This window comes from Epinephelus moara, chromosome 14 (genome assembly GCF_006386435.1).
Source record: "Epinephelus moara isolate mb chromosome 14, YSFRI_EMoa_1.0, whole genome shotgun sequence".
Taxonomy (NCBI): Eukaryota; Metazoa; Chordata; class Actinopteri; order Perciformes; family Serranidae; genus Epinephelus; species Epinephelus moara.
The window spans coordinates 33,231,383-33,257,624 of record NC_065519.1 but is presented as its reverse complement, the minus strand read 5'-3'; the positions used below and the strand labels follow the sequence as shown (position 1 = coordinate 33,257,624).

Genomic DNA, 26,242 nt, shown 5'->3' with positions numbered 1-26,242 from the left:
AAGGACATCTCACTTTCTTGGTGCCACTGAGTGTAGTTTGGTATGAAGAAGATCTAGTGCTTAAAGACCAAAAGTCAGATATGGTGTTAAATAAACTGTGGTGTTGTTTCCAGATGTAGCAGGCAGACAAAGTTAGTGACTATCTGGTGAACACAGTGACGTATTTAGCAGCTTCAGAGAAAAATATTTCTCTCAGGAGTTGGTGGAGACCGAAACGGAGCTAAAGGAGAGTGAATATTGATGCATTGCATTCATCAGGTGGACACAAACATGACTCCAAATGAATGCTCATGCTGCTCTTCCAGGGGTCTATTCCAGAAAGCAGGTTTAACAAACTCTGAGTTGATGAACTCTGAGATGGAAAACTGATCAGAGTTTGTTCGATTAACTCAGAGTATGTTAATTCTGAGTGAAAAAAAAGCCATCATCAGTGGAGCTCCGATACTACGATTCACCATGGCAACAGGTAAATTAAAGACAGAGCCACCATTTCAATCCAGTGGTTGTAGAGATATTAAAAATTGGAATTACGAGCTCCCCCGCTGCACCTCGGCAGGATTATGACAAATTTGTCATGTAGTTTTCAAGAGCCTGTGTCAGAGCGAGGAAAGTGTCAGTAAGTTAAAACAATAAAGCTTTACTCAGTGCTGTCCATTAATTAATTATTAAGACCATACGCTACATTACATGTTAAATATATTTGTTCAGCCGTAGTCTTATGGTGACAAAGATAAAAAACATGGTTGAAGATTTAAAAAATATATAAATCAAAGACATAGAGACATGACTGTAACTGGATCCAGTAATAATGTGGTTGCTGATTTACACTTGAGTAGAGTAATAGGCTGCAGTGGAGCATTCAGTGGCTTTATTTCAGCTACTTGAACAAATGTAGTAAATTTTAACATTTTAAATTAAACACCTCTACAACACGTTCAGACTATAAGCAGTCTATTTAAAAAACTCACGTTCAAATTTTGCAGCAGCACCACCATCCTGCTCACTCAGAAATATGCATATATAATGTCCAATATTACAGGAATTATGTTCCATCTGTGCGACCAAACACACCACGACTGATAGAGAATAGAGAATCTAAAGTGTCATGCAGACTTTTACAATTTAAACTGAAATGACACATTATGAGCAAATAACATTTTTATGGACCTGCTCTGACAAACTTGCACCTGTCTTCAGTGTCACAAAAGAAGGACATGCAAAGGTTTGATTCTGAGCTGAGGGCCCCTTAATGTTGTGTAATATTTGAATGTGAGGGCAAAAACTGCTGTTCAAAGAAACAACTGACAGCACATAAAAGTGGTAACTTAAAACAGTCATCCTGAGTAACAAACTAATATCTAACCAAGATTTTGATTCTCACACACAGTAAACCTCTGCTAATTAATGTGCTTCGATACGGACCGAGTTTAAGTTACCTCTCTTTCTGAACAGAAAAAAAGAGTTCCCTCATCTCAGGGTTAACCAACTCAGAGTTGCCATGACACATGTTTTCTGGAATACACCACAGATATGCAAATAAGCAGCAGTTTGCTAACCTGTTCACCCTAACAACCTGATGAGGTAAAGTTATCACACTGCTTTATCATTTAATGCATTTTTAAAGTAAGGCAGATTCAGACCCATCCAACAGGTCCAATCTTTGTGTGCCTGTTATCAAAGTGAAACGGTGACAATTAAGAAAAAAGCTGGGACATAAACTTTGTAAACCAAGTGGGAGAAGGAGGGTACTAATACTATACCCACTGTGCTTCAGGATAAAAAGTTACATAATGAAACTGCTCATTTTTGAGCTCAATAAATAAATATCTTTTGACTAGTAACTCTCAAACCATACTCAAACTACATGCACAGACGAGCTGAAAATGACATTTCCTTTTAAATATAACTACCAACACATGCAGACCTGCTTAAACTGTGGAAAACACAGAGGAGAAAACAGAGAAAATTTGAGAAAACACAACATGGTGGAGAAATCAGAGGAGAGCGTAGGTTAGGTTGAAATGTCAGTAGCAAGAGCCAATCACAACGGGGCGAGTCAATCATGTGTCCAGGCTTACCTTTTAGCTATAGGCAAGTGAGACATTACGATCTAAAGGAGGGGGGGACAAAAAGAAAAGGAAGAAGAAACAAACAAACAAACAAAAAAAAAAAAAAAAAAAAAGGGGAAAAATTAAACAAAATGAAACAGAATTTGTTTTTTGAAAAACAAACAAAAAATGAACAAAATAGGTGAAATTAAAGAAGAAGAAAAAAGAAAGAGAGAAGAATGGTTGATCATTGTGCTGTTAAGGGAGGGGAACCTGTAAGTTAATGTCAGGAGAGGGAGGGGGAGATAGAGAGGTAGAGAGAGGTAGAGAGAGACAGAGAGAGAGATGGAGGGGGGTGTAGTAATTTGAGCAAGGTTTATTTCAGAGCACAGGATTATTATACTGTCCGAATTTAGTCAAAAACACAAAATGAATTCTGAAGATTCGACATGATATACACATTAGGACTGAAATATCAGGCAAATTTAGATGTGCAAGTACTGAACTGAGTGGCTAGAAATGTGTGAGAAATATGTAGCCCTAATATCTCATTAGCCGACAAACATGTAAATCCTGTGTTCTGAAATGACATTTGGGGCTGAACAACACACTGACTACCCAATAAAGAGAAACGTACTACTTCTGACAGGGGATTTCGGTACCATAGAAAATTCTAAATCACGGGTTGTGTTTAATGTTATTCAGCCTCAAAGCAGGTTGATTATTATTATTGTACAATTATTAATATTTTTGACACAATAGCTGGTGAGAGGAAAAGCAGTTGGACAAGGAAAACAAAAGTGATCAATTACACACATATTTAGACGAACACACAGTCACACCTCTGCTTGATCAGTGAAGAAACAAAGTTATACATCAAGTCACTATATTCCTACAAACTGATACACTGATAAGTAAGTTGGTCTACGTCACAGTTGTCGTCTTTGTTGCTTCCTCTTTGTAAAGAAAATGTGTGGTTTAGCTGCAAAATTAAATTACTGCAAATAACTCGATTACATTTGGGACACACAATTTAAAATTACACTTAAACAGACACATTACAGACAAAAATGATCAGTATCTTTCTAATATACTTAACAGGATACATATGAGAGTCATACAGTAGAATAAAACTCCCATGTGCATGCCTGGCATCTCTACGGCTGATCAGATGTCAGCTAATTCCTCAGAGATGCTCTGGAGACAGAAGAAGGCTGATCACAGCTTTGGACAGAAAACAGAACTCAGCAGATACAAGACTGTGAATCAGACTGTGTGCTGCCAGTATGTGTGTGTGCACAGAGAGATGCTGGAGAGTTGGTCATTTGCAATCCAGTATTATTGCACAGTGCTTTAAACTGAACAAAAGTAGTATAGTTAACTTGCATTTGTTCTTTGGATGAAATCTTCACATTTCTTTAGAGTAAATCACTGGAGAATTAAAGGGACAGTTTAGGTCTTTTGAAGTGGGGTTGTATGGGGAACTTATCCATAGTCAGTGTTTTACCTACAATAGATATTGGCCGGCAAGCCCCTAGTTTAGAGAAGCAATTTTGATTTTAGCCTGCTGAACACGGGAGGTTCTGGTCTACTGCTGCCTTGATCAGTTCGTTTGTTTGTATTTTTGTGTCACTTTGGTGAGGCAAAACTAACCCTTTAAAACACCAAAGTCACACAAAAACACAAACAAACTACCTGATCAGGGCAGTGGTCCACCAGCAGCTCCTGTGTTCAGCAATATTGAATAAATGTTTTTCTCAATGAAGTCTGGCTTTGAAGAGAGTGATGTACTGGGTTCAGTTCCCCACCAGAAATCTCTGTCTGACAGCGAGGTAAAGCAGTAAAAATATTCTAAATATAGCTGACACATAAACTGTTGCTGATTTTGTTCAGGTGGCACTTTTTTAGGTGGCTAAAATAGGTTTTGTTGCAGCCCCTTCCACAGCGGTACATTGCTTGTTGTTTAGTTTAGCTTTGTTGGAAAATTAATGACCAGTTCTCTCAAAGCCTACCATCAAGGTTTTGATTGACAGGTGCTGTTGTTGTATAATATTTATCTGGTTACTGGATTTCACAGAGCAAAAGGTGTCTTACCTGAGTCAGAGGGCAGGTGTGTGCAGGGAGCAGGACTGTACACTCGAGCTGCGTAATCCTCAAATGTGGTTGGCTCCTGGTGGTGCTGTACGATAGTTTCTAGGTATCGGGCTCGTTCCTCATAGCTGAGGTCAAAGGTCAAGGTCAAACAAAAAAGAAGACATAGATGCACATGAAAGGAACGAGAAGATAAAACTAGAATAAAGTAGAATTGGAGGTGGTAATAAAATCTTTGGAGCTTTGTTGAGTCTGACAAAATAACCCTGGTGATGTCATAGCGATGTCATCAGTGTTATCTCAGTTTAGGCTTGGGGACAATAATGCAAAGTCTGTGTTACAAACCGGAGGTGTTGAATTTAAAAGACATGGGTGTTCACTAGGCAGGGAGGGTTTCATCAAAGGCTATCTCGATGCATTATGGGAAATGTAGGATGCAGTGTTTTAGGAACGTGACCCATGCTAGGAAGTAAAAGTCACTGCACAGATTCATGCCATTCTTTTTTCAATCTGTTTCCCAAACTGCCACACCTTCAAGTAACAACTAAATCACTGAAGTGCTTTAGGGAGAATATTTTACTCATTTGGTATTGTTTAAATGAAATTTTCCTAGATTAATTTATCTTTCATTAATCTGCACATCCATCCATCTATCTACAGACCGTCAGTTCATTACAGGTTTAATCCGCACATATGAAAAAGAAAGCTTTAACTAAATATTTCAGGAAAACAATGTGATATATTTACACTTTAATTACTTCAAGTTGCTTCTTCTGTGTCTTGTTCATCTACCAAATGTATGCAAGCGGAATAAGAAATTTCTGGGGTACCCCTAGTAAGTGTTGTAGGGTTACTTTGTTTCTAAATAAAAACAATCTGAAGGTTAAAAGAAGAAAATCACTAGAAAAGAGCAAAAAATAAAAAGTGACAAAATAAAAAGTAAACTGAAAAAAAAGAAAAAAGAATTCAACAGAGTAAACAGAGCAAATATAAAAGAAAATGAACAGACAAAAAAGAATAAAATAAAAAATAATTAAATGAGTATGCAACATTTTTCAGATAAAAACACCATGTGAATCTACTGAGAATGCTGCAGCCAAAACAAAAAAAAAAGAAAAAAAAGACAAAAAAAAAGAAACCAAAGCCCTTTTATCAGCTGCTATTACAGCCTTCAGCAATGAATTCAAAGAGAGAGGCACAGGGATTCAGCAGAGAGCGGAGTAAATGGAAACCAGGACTTCAACTGTCCATCTATTAGAGATAACCTCATTGATAGAATGACATTTACCCTCTCTTCCTTAGTCCTGCTCATACATCCAACCATAATGACAGCCATATGCAGCCGTTATAGTCTCTTGGACACACACACACACACACACACAACTCAGTCCTATCATCTCCCAATAGTATTACCATTTGCTCAGTGAGCTCCAATAACCAAGGATTTTCAATGAGAGCAATGTGTGTGTGTGTGTGTGTGTGTGTGTGTGTGTGTGTGTGTATTTGATAAGAGTGGTTGTGAACAGGCACAATGTGTGTGTGTAAGTGCATGTGCCCCTGTTTGAGTGTGTAATGGGATTAACCCAATGAATCTTCAGAATGAAATCTGTGTGTTTATACCTCTGTGTGCGTGTGCGTGTGTGTGTGTGTGCGAGTGCGTTGTGAATGGGTCGGCCATCTGTAATAGTTCCCATGGGTTTTCTATTGGGTTAGAGAGCAGGTCTATGGGCCTCAGAAGGAGAAAGATTCAGGTCTAATGGTAACTGATCCAGTTAGAGACAATGATAATAACAACAATATGGCTCCTTTAAAGTGGAGGGACAGACTGCGCTGGCAGAATTTAAGAGAGAGGAGGAGGGTAGAGATGGGGATGAGGGGGATGAGAGGAAAACGCTGGCAAAGCAGAGAGGAAGAAAACTTAAATAAACTTTGGACAGATGAAGCAGTCTGTCTTACATTTTACTGAAATAAAACATACTTGATTTCGCAGGAACTTAGTGGACTTTAAAATCTAAAAATAGCAGTTCTCATTTCAAAAATGCTTCACTTGCTCAAATTATACTGACAAAGACAAAGAAATTAATGGAAACTAATCAGCGAGGGAATGGAGGTGGGAGTGAGGTAGGGATGGAGGCTAGAGGTGCAAAGACAGAGAGATGCCGAGGGAGGATGATAACTTGTAAAAAGACAGGCAGGAAATGGCAAGGGTGAAAAGGAGGAAGGGTGAGAATCTTGTAGCAAGTCACAGAGGAGGTGAAAGGAGAGGACAGCGGGTGAGACGGGAAGGAGGATATTTAAGCAACAACATGATGCGGTGTGTGAGTGAGTGTGTGTGTATGTCTCCTGGAGAGAGCTGAGAGAAGAGCAGCAGTCACACACAGAGCGTCAAGCCAGAGTCTCTCACATCAAGTCTCTCTGTGATCTCACCGTTTGCCTTTTCCTGCTTCCCTCTCCCCTGCATCGCACTTCCACCTCAGGTGAATGAATGTATGTGTGTGTGTGTGTGTGTGTGTGGGTGGGGGGGGGAGAGATGTGTGGGTGTAATGCAATTAGGACCAATAGCAACTATATATTCCTGCAAACAGCTTATAATTATCTTTATATAATGTGTAAATATTGTGTGGTTGAATGAAGGAACAGCTGGGGAAAGTATCCGTAAACTGTATCTGCAGGTTTTTAGAAATGTGCCGCCTTATCAAAGACCTCTATTCTGTAATTTCTGTAAAGGTGAAAAGGTTTAAAGGACACCGGTGGGAAAGAAAGAAGTCTACAGAGGCGGGGAAACTGAAAGAAAGAACAAGGCAAAGAGGGAGAGATAAACACACGGACATGGTACTACTGCTGAGATAAATTACAGGAACATCACTTCACTTCTCTTCACTCGTTCTCTGTCTGCTTCCTTTATATCTCTCTCCCTCTTTCTTCCTCTCTGCGTGGGTCTCTGCCTGAGGTATTATGTCACTGTATCACAAACACCAGCTCCCCGCTGCGAAGGGGCAGCATTGGGAGAGATGGATGCACTCTTGATGCAAAACTTTCATGTCAGCGATGATATCACATCACACTCATATGTAGGATGATAAAAGGCCCTGACATCTACACACGTGTTTTCAATTACTCTGGTTAAAGCTGGGATAGGCAATTTTATTTTGCCATCATTGGGCAAAAACCCCATATCAAACTTTGAGCATATTGTAATTCAAATGGACTGAGAGATGAGATCTCTGAGCCTCCTCTTCGCTCTGTCTCAGAAAATCAAATCGCCTCACTCCGCGCCACTACAGACCACCTGGCTGAGAGAAGGTGGACCCCCAGTAAGCAGCCACAGCATCCCGAATCCAGCCAGCGCAAACCCCAGCTCTGTGGGGCCGGACAGCCCGACTCCCCACCAGATCAGCAAACATTCTTTTGCGTCTCTGATGAAGGTGAGACCCAATGCTGCAACTGGCACCAGCCTGCTGTGACCCAATTTGGGGTGTGTGTGTGTGTGTGTGTGTGTGTGTGTGTGTGTGTTTGCACTGGATGCCCCCAGAGCCGCTACCTGCTCTCCTCCAGGTGAAGCTGGAGGGACAGTGGGGTGGCTGACAGCTAATTCTTGTCTTATTTGTGGTCTGATAAACCAAGAGCAAGAGTGGGGCATGAAGGGGCTGCATGACTGCGCTGCATGCAGTTTTTCGTTGTTTTTTTTTGCCTTCTCCAGATTTCTGCCTAGCCCATTTGTAATTAGATGGGTTGAGGCTACTGTAGGTGAAATTTCACAGTATCACTAAACTCTATCAACCAAATAACAGAGCACCTTATTTACTGAAGACATTTTGACATGTCACAATAAGAAAAGCAAAGGTGTAAATAAGATTGATGATGGCTGAATTCCATTTAGCTGCTTCAGTTTCAGGCTCCTGGTTATTGTGCTTGCTGACTCACTGTCACACAGTAACACCTGTGCTTTTCCTACTTTTACAAGTCTTCTGTGAAAAAAGTCTTGTGATAACAGTATAAATTGTGCTGCCTGGGCAAATGGGGGTAGAAGTAACTCTTTCTCATTTCCAACGTATAGTCCAAAAAGGACTATAGGCACTATATAAAAGATACATTTTAGTACTTAAAATTTGAACACTAATATAAAATAGAGACGGGTAAATATAGTGCACTATATAGAAAATAGAATGGAATTTTTTTGACAAAACCACAATATTGACAATGATCTAAAAAATGTGAGAACACCTGTGTGGGAGAACTATGGGTGTGTAGAGTCTCTGAAAATAAGTTTATGAGATGCATGTTCAGCTCATAATACTGTGCAAAAAATTATTATTACTATCAAAACGTAGAAACCAATGAGAGGTCAGAGAAAATAGATCTGCATCGCATTCACACGTCTCTGCCTTCATACATCCCTCCATCCAAATAGCGGTCGCCGCTATGAAATCTACTGTAATTGAATTTCAGATGGCTCGTCTTATTAAGTCATTAGCAGAAAAACATCTCTCTTTCAGGGAGATAAAGGGAAAGAAAGAGGGAAAATTATAAGGGGAGGAAGAGGGAAAAAGGCTGGTGAGGGAGAAAAAGGAGAAAGCACAGCAGAGAAAGGCGGATAGGAGAAAGATAGAGGAGAGAGGGGGCGGATAAAAAGGCTCTTTTGTATCGAGTCAGAAACTCATTTTCTTGTTCGTGGCTGAAAAGAGAGGAGAGAGTGAAGTGTTCGTGCCTTCTCCAGCTCTTACTCTCTCTCTCTCCATTTCAGCCCTTTTCTCTCCCTCTCTCTCCCGCAGCGCAGTTCATTGTGGCGGTGTTCGACTCCTGCGATCACTTGAGACTGAGGGAGACTGGAGGAGGAGAGGAGGCGAGGGGAGGAGAAAGGGAGCTTGTTAGCACATTAGGAGCTGGGCCCACCGCTGGGATGTATGTGTATGTGTATGTGTATGTGTATGTGTATGTGTGTGTGTGTGTGTGTGTGTGTGTGTGTGTGTGTGTGAATGTGGGCCAATGTTTGTATGAAGGATTGTGTCTGTTCCTAGAATATGGAGTATATCCTGCATATATGTATGTGAATGTATAGGTGCTACTGCGAGCATTCAACCCCACTCATTTTTATGACAGCCTTGGATCAAAATCTGTTTATCTATATTTTTATATAATTGTCATTTATATAATAACAATATATATTGTGTTCATTTGCTGTTTAAATGTTTATCTTAATAGTTAGAATTTTACAATGTGAAGTCAAACCTTTTTCTGTGTCAGTCTTTCATAAAAGAACATCCAAGTTTGTTTGAACTGACATGACGTGTCTACAGCTCAGCTCAGGTCTTCATATGTATCTACAGTGACTGAATCATCTGGGGGGGAAAAGGACATTTCATAAAAGAAAAAATGTAAATTTCCAGGCTCCCCCTAAAGACGGCCATCTGGTTAAACAAAGTACTTTCGGTATGTCACATATTCCAATCAGATATTTAAAAATGTAATTTCAAATGGTACGTGTGGATTCATTCCTGTTAACAAGGCTGCATGACGCACGTTTACTCATTCAGATCGACAATGAGGGTCAAAACTGAGCAACTGTGTCGCTCTGAATAGGGTATAAGAGAAATAACATCTCCTAGCTGCACAGGCTGCTATGCAAACTACAGTTTAACATGCTGCTACACACAGTCAAGAGTTCAGTTTTTAAAGTGGTAAAAAAATAGCATTGCTTTCACAAGGGCAGGACTTTAGTGAAGGGAACAGAAAAACCACAATCATATGCAAATAATGTCGGAACATTTTAGAATAACTATGAAATATTCCTGTGAAGATCCAAGATGATATCATACTCCCAAATTTGTTCATTTACTATCCTGACTCTCTCTGTCTGGAACACATCTCAAAATGTCCATACAGAAGTTCTCAGTAGTAAATATAGACCGGTAGGATCCCAGAAGAGAATGTACAGCCACGTACACAAGTTATTGTCACTGACATGTATGGACTTTGTACTTACAGTGTAAAAATGCTACTGAGAGAACAGATCAATAGGCTTTGAGTAAGAGTCCTCTCTACTGTTGAAGAAGAGTTACTTGCTGAAGGAACAGAGCAGATAATGTCAAACATTACTTGCAGTATCACCAGCCCTGGTTACAATTCACTAACTTTACTGCTAATGAATATTACAGATGTTTAAAATCTTTCATCTAGAAAAAGCTACTGCTACATGATTGAACAGGTATTTAAAAAAGGTACTGTATGTAACTTTTTACATGTAGTAATTGCTATTTTATTAACAATGGGTGAACGAATAGTAACATAACTTAGGAACGAAGACCTTCCTTGACTTTATCAGTTGCCCAACCTGTGGACTGATTTTTCTGTCAAGGATTTAGGACTAATTCTCTAGGAAAATATAAAGAATATGATGTTTGTGTTTGCATCACATCCTTTGAGGGCTTCCAAATTCCTTGCCTTTCTTCAGCTCTCCTGTAGCGCCTACAGTGTGCTACACTAGCGAACATTAGCTTAGAAATGGAGTCCGCTAATCGACAAACATCTGGCAGCAAACACAACACAGAGTCCAAACCTGCTGTGTTTCTGGTATACATATTTTGCAGAGGCATTAGCTAGCTAGCAAGAGAGAGAAATGTGGCTAGCAGCTCCGAAGATGGACCTTCAGACTCCCTGCTGGATCAGAAAAACTTTCTGTTACTGTCGTTACACAGGTTAGACCCAGCCACCAGCCAGCTGTGACCCCTGGCGCTGAGTCTTGTACTGGCTGAATCTCAGTTGGTATAGCAGCTGACTGAAGGTCCGTGTCCATAGCTGCCATCTGCTCTCTCTTTCGCTCTCTGGCTCACTAGCTAATGTAGCAAATTACAACCTTGAGCGGATAACGTCAGCTTAATTTATCCAGCCTGCAGGGCTTGTTTGCAAATTACTTAATCAGCTAATGTCACTTATTAACCATTGTCAGATCAATACAGAGTGGCTATGTTACAGCTAGCTGGTTAACTATAGCTTGCTTGATTAGCAGCTAGCTAACTGTAACCTAAGCAAAGGTTAGCCAGCTGGCCGTAAATTGACATCATGGCATGGAACTGCCATTGGTTGCTTCATAATGTCAGCTGATGAAGTGTTTTACAAACAGCAAGCATCATGGAGCCAATGGTCCAAATTACATACAGGAACATTGCCAATAGTAACCTTATTCTAAACATGATCGTAATTTATTTCCAGCATTCTATCAACATGATGCGGGTCAATCATGTTTATTATCCTGTACGTCATGTTACTGTTTTGGATGATGCCTAGGTGCTCGCTTGTGCCTACGGAGTGTCAAATGTGGGAAACAAGCCCACTGGTTCCTTCTGTAAACTTGTGTCTTTAAAAACCCATAACAAAACTATACTTTCATTTTTTCAAAGACAACGGACACTAATAAAACAGCTGGGTACTGTAATTTTGGGCAAACATTACTCAAAGATGAAAACAGTGCTTTTGTTGGGGACTATTTTCAGCAGCAAATAGACATTTGGTGCTTGAAAAGTGTATGTGTGTCAGCAGGATGGTGCATTTTAGATTGACTCAAAATTAACTACAGCTCCCAGGTTGTTAACAGTAATTAAGAAAGGAAAAGAAAGATGTTACCGAGTGCAACATACTAGAGTGTAAATAAGCTTTATCATGATACATTATTGTATCCATTTTTTGGACATCGATATGATATTTGCTGATATCACACAGTCTGCCACAATATGTTGTTGATTCAGTTCAAATCAGGGGCCTGTGATCAATATGAGACAATATCAGTTAATATCCACATTGTCTTTTTCTTGGCTGCTTGCCATTAACACTGAATCGATATATCGATCCTAATTGATGTGCCATTACATCCCTATTTAACTATGTCAATGCATCAACAATAAATGTGGCTCATTCATATTTGTTGCTAGTTTCCCACCATTAATGGAGCTCTATGGAACAAATGAATAAGCTACATCAGTCTTTGGATACACAGGTAGAAGGATGAAGTCCATTTAAATATCACCAACCGTTAAGTTTACCCCTTGGTGTTGCAATGGACACCTTAGCATTACAGGTGAAAACTTCGAGTAACGTGAGGCTGACATTTAAAGCTACACAAAGCAACGCGTGGCACGTGGCTCCAAATAACATCTCACCAGCTAAATGTAGACAGTCCTCTCATGCTAGTCTGCTTTATATTGAAAATGATCAAAGCAATAAGAGAGTTAGAGCAGCCAACACTGACGGGTCCAGCTTTCTCTGAACAGTGTTCTCTCACTGCTATTCAGATTTTCCCCTCAAGTTTTTATGAATCATTTCCTTTGGTCACACAATTTAATGAATCCCATCACAATTCAACTGGGTGAGCTCACCAACATCTCTAGTAGTGTGGAGCAGGACAATCAACAATCACATCTTTCTGTGATTTTAAATGTGAACAAAGCAAAACTTGTATCTTAAAATATATATATAAAAAAACATCCATGTCCATTAATTTTCTAGATCTTGACTACATGATATTACATAGACACACACACCCACACACACACACACACTGTATCTCACTCTGCATCTCATACACACAAACACACACCCACACCCACCCTATCTGTCCTCTCCACCCGAGGCATTGGAACAGACAACAGAGAGAAGGACATCAGAGGGATAATACAATTGGAAAAGCTTTACAGCGTGTAATGATAAACCTGTGCGTGTCTGCGTGTGTGTGTGTCCATGCCCAAAGGAAAAAAGCTAATGGGTTTATATCTTTCTGCGATAGCAATGATATGGAGGCTTTGTGATTTCATTAAGAGTGTGTGTGTGTCCACGTACGCCAAAGATGAGGACAGAGATAGGTTGGTCTAATGCACTACTTATTGTTAGGGGTCGATGTGCAAGAAAACCACAACAGACACACGGACACACACAGACACAGACACAGACACAGACACAGACACAGACACACAAACACACACACAAAATTGTATTTACCCCTATTCATCTGCTCTTTAACCCAATGCTGAAACAGACACCGAGGAGAAAAACAGATGTGATACATTAATTGGCCCCTTGTCACCCCACTATTTCACCCTTTGACATGTGTGTGTGCGTCCAAGGGTGAAACAAACACACACACACACACACACACACACACACACCCTCCCTGTCACCACTGGGGAGCCCTCAAGCTGCCAGCGCAATTACAAGCTTTATTTAACGGACACACACAGCAAAGTGCACACACACACACACACACACACACACACACACACACACACACACACACACACACACACACACACACACACACACACACACAGAGCATGGGTGTTAGTAGACGTCACGGAGGCCATAATAATAATTCTCTGATTAAGGAGATGGATCCTGTTTTTATCTGCAGGCTCTAACAACAGTTAGGGACATGATACATGCTGTGTCTTTTACCGCCTGGAAAACGCGAGGTCGGGCGCTGAGTGCTACTCTTGTGCCAACTTTCAAGGGCACGAAGGCAGGTTGCGCCTGACGTTGCTAAGCGACCACAACTGGCACCGTATCATAGCCTACTTACCAGAAATCCAGAGTTCAAAGCTGATTTTGTTCCAGCCGTTGATTTTAAAGTGTGATTTAGGCTCAAAATATTGCTTGTGGGGCAGATTTAAAGCTCTAGGTAGCCCTGCATTATAACGATCAACTTCTCCATATTTACCACAGGCCAACATTTACGGAAGAAAGAAAGGTTGTTTGTCACATGAAATGCAGTGCGTGTTGCTGCATTTGAACATCAAACTTTGTTTATCTCAGGGCACAGCCTCCGCGGACTAAAAAAATAGGTGCTGGGGAACACTTGCACCCTATGCCTTCCGCATATCTTCACTGGCAACAATGGATTTAAGGGTACAAAAATGCAGCATGTGTACAGGCCATTGGACAATATTCATCCTCCGTACACACATACAGCACACCAATACAAACACACATATGGATCCTTAATATGGACATACATAAAATTTAAAAGACTGACATCCCCGCTGTTTTGAATTGATGTTAAGTTCAAAGTCAAGGACAATTTACCTCCTCTCTCTCCTCTTATACTTGTATGCTTAAACTCTAAAAATACCATATGAGAAGAAAAAATAATACAATGCCCCCAAAAAGTTTATACCAATAATTAAAAAAAATGACATCACATCAGGAGCATTGAATATAACAGACTACATATATCAGAGCTCAAATGAGTTGTTACTTGTATGGCCAAAACTAATTAGAAACTCCTGACAGTGGGGCGTCGGTGGCTTAGTGGATAGAGGAGGCGCCCCATGTACAAGGCTGTTGCTGCAGCGGCCCGGGTTCGAGTCCAGCCTGTGGCCCTTTGCTGCATGTCATTCTCTCTCTCTCTCTCCCCCTCTCTCTCTCACACACTTGTGTCCATAAAATGTTTCAAGCCTTTTTTGGTCACACTGAAAATACCTGCTGGGATATACTATTTCACTTGTCACTTATTAGCTGTTAGTTAATGTTTTTTTTTTCTTCAAACACATTTTAAAAAGTGATTGATCAGTCCTCAATTATCTATTTACATCCTTGCACGCAGCCCGCGAAAAACATTCTCCTTTTCTCTCTTTTCAAGGCCAAACTGAAGACGGCTGTCAGAGTTTATGACACACAGTGTACTGCACTCTTTCATGGTCTTGGTCATCTGTGACAGCCCAGTCTGAATCTTAAACACCTTGTCACATATGAATACTTACATTCACACATCCCGCCATGAAGTGCAGTCAAGGATTTACACACACACACACACACACACACACACACACACACAAACACCCACATCCATACAGAAAGAGCTTACAGATTAGCTTGTTTACCAGTCAGAGGGGGGTCTGCTCCAACAAGCCGTGATCAAGCCACTGATGGCTACAACTCATGTGTCTGCACAGCTCTCGGTGACAAGGCACGTACGTGCACACACAAACACACACAGATACGCACTCAGTCATTACATGAATCATATATTTTGGAAATTAGCCAAAAAACAAAACAAAAAACAAAACATGATAAAACTTGAGAAATATCTACAGTAATAGTCGTCACAAACAATTTGCCTGTTTCTAAGGCAAGACCTCAGTGTGATATGGACGCTGCCAGTACAACATCTGTGTGTGTGTGCTACACAGAGATGCGACACTGAGTTGAAACATCAGTGCTTTTTTTGCTAGTGTGAGACACACTCCTGCCAGTAGCCATGAGTCCAGGGCTATTGTCTAAAGATTTGCTGAGACAAGAACATCTGTTGTTGAAAATGAGGCATTTTGTTAGTTTTATATTTTTATCAATGTATTCAATAACCTGTCGAGCTGATACAGTAGGTCTTCTGTCCAACCATACACCAAAGCTATCTTTCTGCTTTACTGTAAACCCATAAGGGCTTGAATTCTCTTTCTTAAAGTTAACTTTTCTTATTGATTCCTATGTAACACTATACCCACAAATCCAAGGAACGTCATATATCTCAACTGTTAATCTAAACATATAAAACAGAGGACAATCAGACCAGCAGCCATAATCTGGAGTCACCAATTGTCTGTGCTTTTGGATGTTTTTCTCTAATGTTTTTCATATGTCATATAGTTAAGTCATTGTTTTACTATTTGTCTATGTTTATGTGCTTTTGTATGTTTGCTTTACATGTTTTTTATATACCATCAACCTGCCAGTTTTTTTTTTTAAACTATTATGATGAGCTACGTGAAAAACAACAGTGAGTAATGTATTATTCAAACATAAATCTCAATCAAAGAAGACTGCTGTAACAGCTGTTTTAAGAAATTAAGCAGATGTTACAAAGTGTCAAACACCACAGTGCTAATGTGTGCTTGTGAAACACATCCACAGATCCTGAAAGCATCTCACTCACAAAAACCACACTCACACACATTTCCCCAAGGAGAAGTTGGTGAGATTAGCCTTGATCCCTCCTCCTCACCCTTTTCTTTTCATTTCCTCTATCTGCCCAACGGGAAACAATTAACCGCAATCACCTCCCCCTCTGCATGCATTCATTTCCTTACCCTCACTAATACACAGCCCCTTAACCTAAGCAAGCCTAATTCCATCTTTAAGCATCAAATACCACTCAACATGCGGCGTTGTCAATTGTCTATTTGCCAGTACAGCTGCTCACTGAATGCTGTGTTTCTGATAAGGAGCAGATGGGTAAATATATTTATAACCATCCATATTTTACAATACGCAGAATATGCAATGTGCCGAGAATATCCTCAGTAGTGGTCTTCTGTGAAGTTTTTTTTCTTCATTGTTATAATTTCTAAAATTTAAAAAAAAAAAAAAAAAAACACGATTTTTTTTTAATGAAATATCAGAAATTTCACAGAGATTTCAATGTACTTGCATCCACAGTTGTAATTAATATCTTATTGATTTGCAAATTGCACACTTTGATCGAATGCAGCAGGATGCACCCTGAAGACTGGCAGCGGTGCAGCTTTTTATGGTGTCAAACAAAGTGCGCCTTCCACAGCTGATGGGTGCAGTGGAGCTCAGGGGAGGTTAAGGATAACATGACCCCGTTTCAGCATCAGCAATAACAAAATGTCTTCAATTTGTAAGGTTTTGCCCTCACCTTTCTCCCGTGGTGAGGAACACACACTCCTTGTCACACACAGCAGATTGTAGCCTTAGTGGGACAATAGGCTCTATTGTGGGAGCTGGCAAAGAGGAGCCAGGCAGGCCGCTAGGCGTTTGGCTGCTCTTGATGCGTGTGTGTGAGTGTGTGTGGATATGGGGGATAATAGCGCTACATGCCCAGAGCTGCCATCATTTCACTGGGAACAGTGTGTGAAAAAGAGGGAAAGGCAGTGACACGCGCATACACAGAGAACACACACACACACACACACACACACACACACACACACACACAAGCTCTAATCCTGAGAGTGAAATATGTACACATGCAACATAAATACCACGAAATACACAAGTGTAAATGGGGTGATATACATTTGAAAATTCATGCACACAAACACACACATATACACTTGCTGGAACTGTGTGTGTGTGTGTGTGTGTGTGTGTGTGTGTGTATAGCAGCTTAGTGTCTCTCCAACATTGTTCCCCAGAACCACAATCACCCAGGAGCAGATGGACGACGGCCACAGCTTGCTCTTTCACACACACTCGTACACTAAACACTAACTACCATGTACACCCCTCACACACACCAACACCTATCACATACAAATCTCTTTCTCTCTCTCTTTCAGTCTCACACACACACACACCCACACCCACACACACTACGTGTTATCAGATGGTAGAGCAGCTGTAGATCTAGCTAGGTGAACCTTGGCCAAAGTGGCTGACCAGTCCATGGAGGCTGTGCTAAGAGAACTCGTGGTCACAAAACTCTGATTCATCTTAAACTTGGTAAATAGTAGATCTCTAAGCAGATTTATGTAAAACTAAATCACTGCAGCATGAAAGACAAATTCCAATCGATGCATTTACGTCCTATAATTAGCCTTTTGTGGTATCAACTGTACTTTGTAATTCCATATTCTAGATGTATTAGGCCGTCTCTCAATACAATCTTTACTTCCTGATTTTCTTTCTGTGTCACTCCTAATAAGAGGCAATAAATCTAATGAAGAGTAAAAAAGTGCCTTTGTTAGGGACTAATTTCAGCTGTGGATAAATACATATACGTATGTGTGTTGATGGCAATGAAGAAACATGTCACCCAGCACAACAGTGTGGCTCTCTGATGTGTTTGTAACAATGACCTCTAGGATGTTGCAATTGCAACAAGTGACATAAAATCAACCAATGCCCCTGAATGCGTGACCTTGCGATTTTGTCCAATTACTGATAAATTTAGCACAAATTTTGACTATTAAAAACAGGTAAATCTCACTGTAGAGCTGCAAACAATGTATTGATTTGCTCAGCCCCCACCCCTCTCTTTATCATGAGACTGCAGGACTGGAGCTCTGTGCCTGGGACAGAGTCACACACACAAATTGACAGGGCTAACTGTTACTGGAAGTTATCGGGTTTAACGCCAGAGTTGAGCCTATTGGTGTTGCTGTGAGATTAATGTCTCGGTGTCGGAATTTAAGTGCTGTTGCAAGGCTGCGGCCCAAGAGAGCAGGAGGAGAGCGGCCCGCCGTCCTTCAGCGCCATTAACTGCTGATTGGCATCAATCAGCTGTTGCCCTCCCAACCCCCCCAATCATCACAAACAGATTCTTATTCTGTGGGAAACACTGAATGCTCATAATAATAACAACAACAATAATTACTTTTAAGGTATTAAGTTAGAATCTACCATTTTCCTGGTATGTTAGTGACATATTCAGGGTCTCTTCTGCCATTTAAGTAGTGGTGACACCAACATGTCCCTCAGTAGTCTGCTCCTTACTTTCATCTCGTCTAATCTTTGAGCTCCGAGGGATTGATTCCACTGTGGTGGGCTACAGGAGGAACCCATGTTTCTCTACATTGACTAAAGATTTACTGCTCTGTACACATGCTATCAGGGGGTGGTGAAGTATTAAAACCTGGTGTGTATTGCATTTCATTGTGAGCATAGTGAGGCCTATATGGAGAGAGGCAGTATGTATGTGTGTATGTGTGTGCTGGGGAGTCTTGGATTGCTTTTCTTGCTGCAATGAGCTGATATGTGAGATAGAGCTGTGCTTACACACAGCTGCCCCTGCAAACTGGCACTCTGTGTGTCTGTGTGTGTGTGTGTGTGTGTGTGTGTATGTGTGCTGTTGGATGGCTCTAGTCATGGTGAATGAAAGATCAGAGAGAGAGAGAAGGCAGATGGACCGCCCCGAGGGCCAGGAGACAGAGAGACAGCGAGAGAGGGAGGAAGACAGACAGAGATAGACAGAAAAAGAAAGAAGAGAAAAATGCCAGTTAACCAGTGACACACTTCGCCCTGCCAGCCTGCTTTCCATCTCTCTCCCCCCATTTGCTTCTGTTTCAGCCCCTCTGTGAGGATACTTGATGTCACAGTGCAGCACTCAGAATCAGACACACAGATGACACACAGCTTGATGCAGGACTCAAGGGGCACACAAGGGCATCAAACCCGTATGTGCAGTGCACGCTCTAATCTCCAAGAATGTCTGGCCTTATTTTATGACAAAAAAGGTTGACGCTATAAATCATACTTATATATATAAAGCTCCATCTCCGTTGCTGCTCCTGTACTTCATGCCTATATTCATCTATTGTCATTTAAATCCAGTAGTTATGGCACCAGATTACAAAGTTTCAGATTCAATACGGCTTATAAAGCACTCTGAAAGAGCATTTTACATACTCACACATGTGCTATTATATTTTAATTTACCAAGAATGTTTATCCAACCGACTAATTGAATATCTACTCTGTAAAAAGGATTCACCCCTTCCTACTTTTGTAATGTATAATATATTATGTATTTTGTTAAGTACCCTCTTTCTTCTTATATTTTCTTCTCCTCGTTTTTGAAATGTATTTTATTATGAGAATATTCACATACTTTATACTGTATGATATCTAAGATATCTTATGGAAATGCGTGCATTCTGGATCTACTCATCCTCTGTAACACTAGAGATGTAATAGCCAAATTTTGTACTCTGACATTAATTGTATCTCACTTCCTATCCTATTAAAACGTAGATTTAATATTAATATCTAATTTCATACAATAGAATTATACTCGTTATTAAAGACCAACCAACTTATCAGTTTGGCCTATTTATCAGTGCCTATAGTTTCAATGTTTTGCAAACTATTGTTAAAGGGGGAACTTTGCTACGATGGTGGCCAAAGGCTGCGTGGTCTCCGACAATCATATGAGGATTTACATCACTGACTGGAGCTAAAGTGGGGAGAGCTGTGTTAAATCAAGGAAAAAGAAACTTCACCAGTGGGTACAGCTCTAAAGAAAGCAGGTCCCTTCTGCCGTGTGAGTATGTCTAAGTGTATTGCTCAATGTAATATACATTTACATTAAGTTTTTCGGCTGACTTATCAGCTATCTGCCTTGTCCCGCTCCAAACTATGGTTATTATATCGGCCTTTAAAATCTACTATTGGTCGACCTCTAGTTACTATTGCCTATTATTGTTGACTTTGCTTCAAATGTTTGAAAGCAATCAAGCAGAGGGCGAATCTGATGAAGAAACATGTGAAATCCGTAGTTCGCTCCTTCTTATTTCCATTGTAATCTTATGATCAAATAATGTCGATCTTAGTATTCTGGTGTGTGCTGGAAGTTTTTTTTTGTTTGTTTACTACTGTTTGTCCAACGGAGAGGCTTCCCTGTTCTTGTCTTTTTTAATATGTGTTTCTTTTTGGTAACTTACATGTCCTTCACTCTAAGGTCTCCAAGAAGAACAAAATAGACTAACCAGGGGATTATTAACTCTTTTAGATCATCAAAGTATTGTTATGACATCATAACGTCAGAGTTTCTCATAATTCAGAACAATGAGAATGTGCAGTGCAGAAGATAGGGAAGTAAAAAAACTGAAAGAAGTCAAGAAATATGAAAAAGGAAAAAAATACAATATGACAATATGAGACAGAAGGAGAAAGAGAAATGAACCGAGATAAGGGAGTTAGAAAGACAAGAGAGAAAATACAGGGACAGAATTAGAGAGATAGAGAAATGATGATAAGAAGGACAGAGTGATACTAGACAGCGGTAGGAAAAATTAGAGCACAAGATGTTGAGGGGTGTTGAGACAGAGATGCAGGACTAGAGAGACAGAGGAGAGAGAGAAAAGGGAAGAAACAAGGAGTGACAGGAGTAGAGGGCAGAGTTGGGAGGGAGAGGTGGAGAGACAGAAAAGGAGAGAGGTGTGTGTAGCACAGAGATGGGGAGTCAATAATGACTGATTACTGTAATTCAGCCTGTCAGAGACATCGACCTGCTGCTACTACCAATCAATACACACCAGGACACTCGCACACACACACACACACACCTCGAGACAAGCATGCGCTACATATGTGCCATCAGGCACGTGTACATGGTCTCACACATACAGTATGGATATACACACAGCCTTACGCACAACTAAATTGCAAAGATGTCTACATGGCTGCACACTCAACCAAGATTGCTGGAGTCACAAAGCGCACACACAAACTGATACAGTCTACTATGTAGAAAAAGGTGCACGCACGCACGCACACGCACACACGCACGCACACACACACACACACAATGGGGTCTAGGGGTGTTAGCTAAGAGCTACAGCCCCACACTGAGCCTAACAATCTCTCCGTCTCTGTCTCGCTGGGTGGACGTGGCAGAGCAAAATGGCTTCTTCATACCCCCCTCCTCCCCCACTTCTCCTCATGCCCCTTCCACCTTCTTGGCAAACATCACCTCCACCACTTATATTATCTCTCCACAATGAGAAGAGAAGGAGAGGGAGAAGAAAGGGAAAAAAGGGAGGTGAAAGAGAGGGAGATTTGAGAGAAAATTAGAGGAGAAAAAGAGAAGATGGAGATGAAGGACAAGAGGCAAGCTGAGAGTAGTCTTGCATAGTCAGACCTAGGTCATGCTGCGCCAGTGCTGGAGAAGGTGCCTGAACCCATCATAATTCAGCACTAAGGGGAAAAAAATGCCCAGGGCTGTTTGTATTTCTTTAAACCAATCCCAATCATCTTGGGCGGTGCTAAGCTCAGATGCAGCAACGCTGCAAAATAGTGTCAGGAGGAAACTTGTTTTGGTGGAGAGGCGAACACTGTCATTAAAATGGCTAAAGCCTAGCAAAAGAAAACAGCACTTACAGGTGAAATATAAAAGATGTTTTAGCATGTAGGTTGCTCGCTTGGAAGTTGTTTCATGCAGCGCTAACATGCAGTGTGGAGATAGGTTTGGCTATGCGAGAGTAGTAGTAGTAGTAGTTTTGAAAATGATAACCCATGTCTGAGATAGACGCCCAGTGACAGGCGAAAGACAAGACATGAAAGACAAGATAAAGAAAGACAAAGAGAAAGCAGGAGGAAGGAGGCAGGACACCAAGAGGAGAATTAAGTTGAGAGATAAAGGAAATAATGACAGGAAAATGAGGGAGTCGGTTAGAGACAATGTATTTGGGGAAAAAAAGAAACAAAACATTTACTATTCAGACTGGGGCAGATAAAGTTAGAAAAAGTGCGGGTAATATTAAATTAGTGGACCAGACATCTCCGCATCAACAGACCCTGCTTTAAATGTTAAGAGTTAGGGCTGTACATCAAAGAACTAGTGGCGACGAAGGCTGATTGCTGCATTGCATCGCATTTCCTGTTTCTTGGCCAGAAAGTTGGACTTGAACACACTGCAAAGACTACAGCCAATGGCCAACTGGCACATACTGTCTGCGCCTGCGTGAGAGCAAATAACTCTCCATAGCAGCAGGCAGCGGTCGTCTGTATTCGTCATTCAAAAAGGGCAACCGGAGGACCTACAGGACGGATTCAAGATGCTAGTTAGCCAGTTAACACGTTAACAACACAACCTGATGTTACAAGAAGAGAGGATATATACTGTCTGCTAGCAAACAATAACACAAACAATTACAAACTCCTCCTGCTTAAGAACTCAACAGCTAATTTTTTTTTTATCTACAAGTTTGGTTTAATGTCACACCCATTTGACTTTTGCTATTTGTTTGCTTTCTCACATCCGTTCCTCTTCTCGTGCACCGAGCTAAACTGCCAATCAGAGTAATTTCACTCACTGACAGGCTCTGCTGTCTCGGACGCTGATTCAACATGAAGTGGCCAAAAAAAAAGCTGATTAGGGCAGACTAGTGCCAATAATGCAGGACACACCGCCAAAACTAGGGCAACGGACGCTCACAGACGGCCCAACATTGACCAATGGTCGACTGTCGTCTTGGTGTGCCAGAGCCCTTATGTAAACAAATATGCATGTAAACACAAAGGCAATATTGTACGATATATGGATATGACCTTGATCATTTTTGCTGACCTCACTAAGTCGATAACGTAATTATCTTGACAAGCCTAGTCCCTGTTGTGTTTATACTGTGTATGCGCACCAGGATGCACATGCACGGGATGTGTTTGGATAAGAGGGGCAGAAATGAAGGGAAAGAAGAAAAGAAGAGGCAGACTAGCAGGCAGACAGGAAGACAGTATCATTAGGGAATCAAATTGCTCTAAGTGATGCTTAGAAGAAATTCCAATGATCAGTCAGTGGCTCAGCTCGCCTCAACAGGGGACACTGTCACCTCACAATAGTGTGCGTGTGTGTCTGTGTGATCACTTCTTGACCAACAGTGCATAATTCTGCACATCTGTATGTGGATGTACTTGCATTACTGGGCCTCTGTGGAGCTCATGTCCATGCGAGTGTATTCGTCTGTCCGTGTTTGTCAGAAAGAGTGTGTAGAAGTGTGGACACATGTCTGTATTTGCGTGTGCCTCAGTGTGCATGTCTGTGTGTGAGACCAGAGAGCAAAGCCTCTCATTTAGAAGCAGCGTTAGAGAGGAGAGTCATCGATAAGTATTGACCGCCGGGCTTGTTCCAACCAAACTACCATCGCATCGGATCAAGCAGACAGACTGTGTGCACACCTGTCTGTCTGTTTCTCTTTCTCCCCTGCACACACAGATGCATGCACGCTTGATATATGGCACTTCAGAGCCAACTAAATACAGCTCTATCACTCTAGCACTTATACTCTGAAAGCCAAACGCCACTGGACATTGATTTGCTATTCTTAACACTTGAGCTGAGTGAGAACCAACATTCTCGCTCAAGGATTTCGACGGCCAACACAATGCTGCAGATATATTCAAACAAGTTCAAGTAGCGGAGGTGAGCCTACAAAAAAAACAACTTTTAAAGAGCTGAGGTGCTACTGTGGAGATAGAGACGAAGACTATCAACAAAACTGAAGAAAGGCTTCTGAGACCTACCTTTGGCCTCTGATCCTGTTTTTGCATATTTTGTGGAGGGCTTTCAAAAGGATACAAGTTCTGGTAGAGGGGGATGAGGGATTTGAGAGCTCGACTGGCATTGATCGCTGTGGCTCTGACCATGGTGGGCAAAATGTTCATGTCCACTATGGCACCGTCAAACAGTGGACCAAAGAATGGCACCTGCAGACACAAAGACAAGTAGAATCAGACATTAAAGCAGAAAAAAACAAAACAGTTTTTTTCTGTGACTTTATAGTTAATAATGAATTTATTGCCTATGGAGGCCTCTCAAAGACAATTCTAGATATTTTTTATGAAACAGAATAATCTGTGGGAGCCCCTGAGTTTTAGTGAACCAAGCTTGACAAGAAATTTAATTCCATACTTTGCTTGTGGAATCCACCAAAGAGAATAATGTCAGCCTTTTTATTGAATTTATTTGTAGACCAGGTCTCCAAGCCATGCACTCTGTGACTGAATACAGTGCTTTCAGGACGACAACACAGAGAATATCTTATCTAACTTGTTTTTGGATTCATGATAATTCAATATTTTGGCTTGTAGAATGAATGAAACAGAATGAGGTTATGTTATTAGTGCTGTGGTATCTATGTCATACCGAAAAAGCAGCATTTTATTGTGTTAGGTCTCGTTTGAAATACAATTACGCTATCAGTGCTGTGGTATTAATGTCTGTGTGTTTTAGACTGATACATTAACCAGAGCAGCAAGACTCAGGGCAAGACTCTCTCTAGGATTGTTAGTCAATCTGGATGCATGTCAGTATTATCTGGTAGGAAACATAAAATTACGCACTACGCATGTTCACAATTTTATTCCTACCCAACTTCACATCCATATGATATAAAAGGCTCAGTCATTAATATAACATCCATGTTAAGCTACAAGTGTTTACCATCTTAGCTTAGAGTGTTATCATGCTAACATTTGCTAATTAGCACTAACCATAAAGGCCAGCTGAGGCTGATGAGAACATCCTGGAGAGGAGATGAACATGCACATAAAATTGCATAATTCATCCCATAGTTGTTGGGACATTTCATTGACCATACTATAAATGTCAACCTTATGGTGGCACTAGAGGAAAATTCAGTAGGACTCATCCTCTGAGGACCATGAATGTTTGTTCCAAGTTTATTGAAAAGCTAGTTAATAGTTGCAATAATGCTATCCATACAGCTGTGCCACTGTCATGACAAAAGGTACGCTAATGGGCCAATGACTCACGCTACTATTACAGTTCTGCAACAGGTGACATGCATAATTACTGACCAATTACTGAATATTGACCAAGAGAGGGACTGAATTATCATTCTGGGTTTTAATGATTAATTAAAATGTCCAGCTGTTTCATTTTCACCCACTGTTAAGGATTCTGAGAAACACTGAAACACAAACATACTGAATAATTTGCCCAAAATATCGACAGCTGACAGTTTGAGTCCAGGATATCAAAATGCTGAATATTGTTTTTACCTCTGGCTTTTTGAGTATATGGATGGAGTACATGTGGTTCTTCATGGGGTAGATGATGATTAGCACGTCTCCAAACTCTGTGGGGATGATCCCTCGCCGGTAGTCTCTGGAATGTTCCGACCAAACAATGTGGACCTCGTCATTACCCAGGTGTCTTAGCTGAAGGAGTTGTGGGGGGGAGAAAGGGACAGACAACAGAAATGAATACTAGAATCAAAATGGAATAAACATCTCACAATTTTCATTCTTACAGAATAAACAATACAAACTTTGCCAATGCCAATTACACACACACACACACACACACACACACACACACACACACACACACACAAAGAGCTGGATAGACTGTATCCATCATAAACCCAAGGCTTTTGATTTTGTGCATGTACGTGCTATTGGTGGCCCTGGGGGTGATGGAGTGAGTGTGTGAAGATGGAGAGTGGACACGAAGACAGAGTGAAGCTCCGGAAAGATGGAGTACGGGCTGGAAGACAGATGGGACCAAGTCTGATGCTGTGTGATTCTGTGTCTGTCTGTCTGTCTGGGGGGGTGTCACATTCACTCAGTGGGCTACAGTCAGGGCCGGTGACAGCTCTGTCATTAACCTTGATGCCTGCCAAAACAGGCACGCACGC

The 26,242-nt window shown here is 41.0% G+C and overlaps 1 protein-coding gene across 4 annotated transcripts in view; it reads right to left on the bottom strand.

The window, feature by feature from the left end:
• ralgapa1 (Ral GTPase activating protein catalytic subunit alpha 1) overlaps window positions 1-26,242 on the bottom strand; it is a 78,451-nt gene that overhangs the window by 5,909 nt on the left and 46,300 nt on the right. For 3 of the 4 annotated variants that reach the window (XM_050062538.1, XM_050062542.1, XM_050062539.1), the window contains exons 42-44: window positions 25,605-25,763; window positions 24,160-24,287; window positions 4,143-4,267 (exon numbers count right to left, since the gene is read on the bottom strand). In XM_050062538.1, coding sequence (XP_049918495.1) covers window positions 4,143-4,267; window positions 24,160-24,287; window positions 25,605-25,763 — 412 coding nt within the window. Of the gene's footprint in view, window positions 1-2,078; window positions 2,111-4,142; window positions 4,268-24,159; window positions 24,288-25,604; window positions 25,764-26,242 lie in introns of all 4 variants that reach the window. The other variant, XM_050062540.1, reaches the window with a different exon arrangement.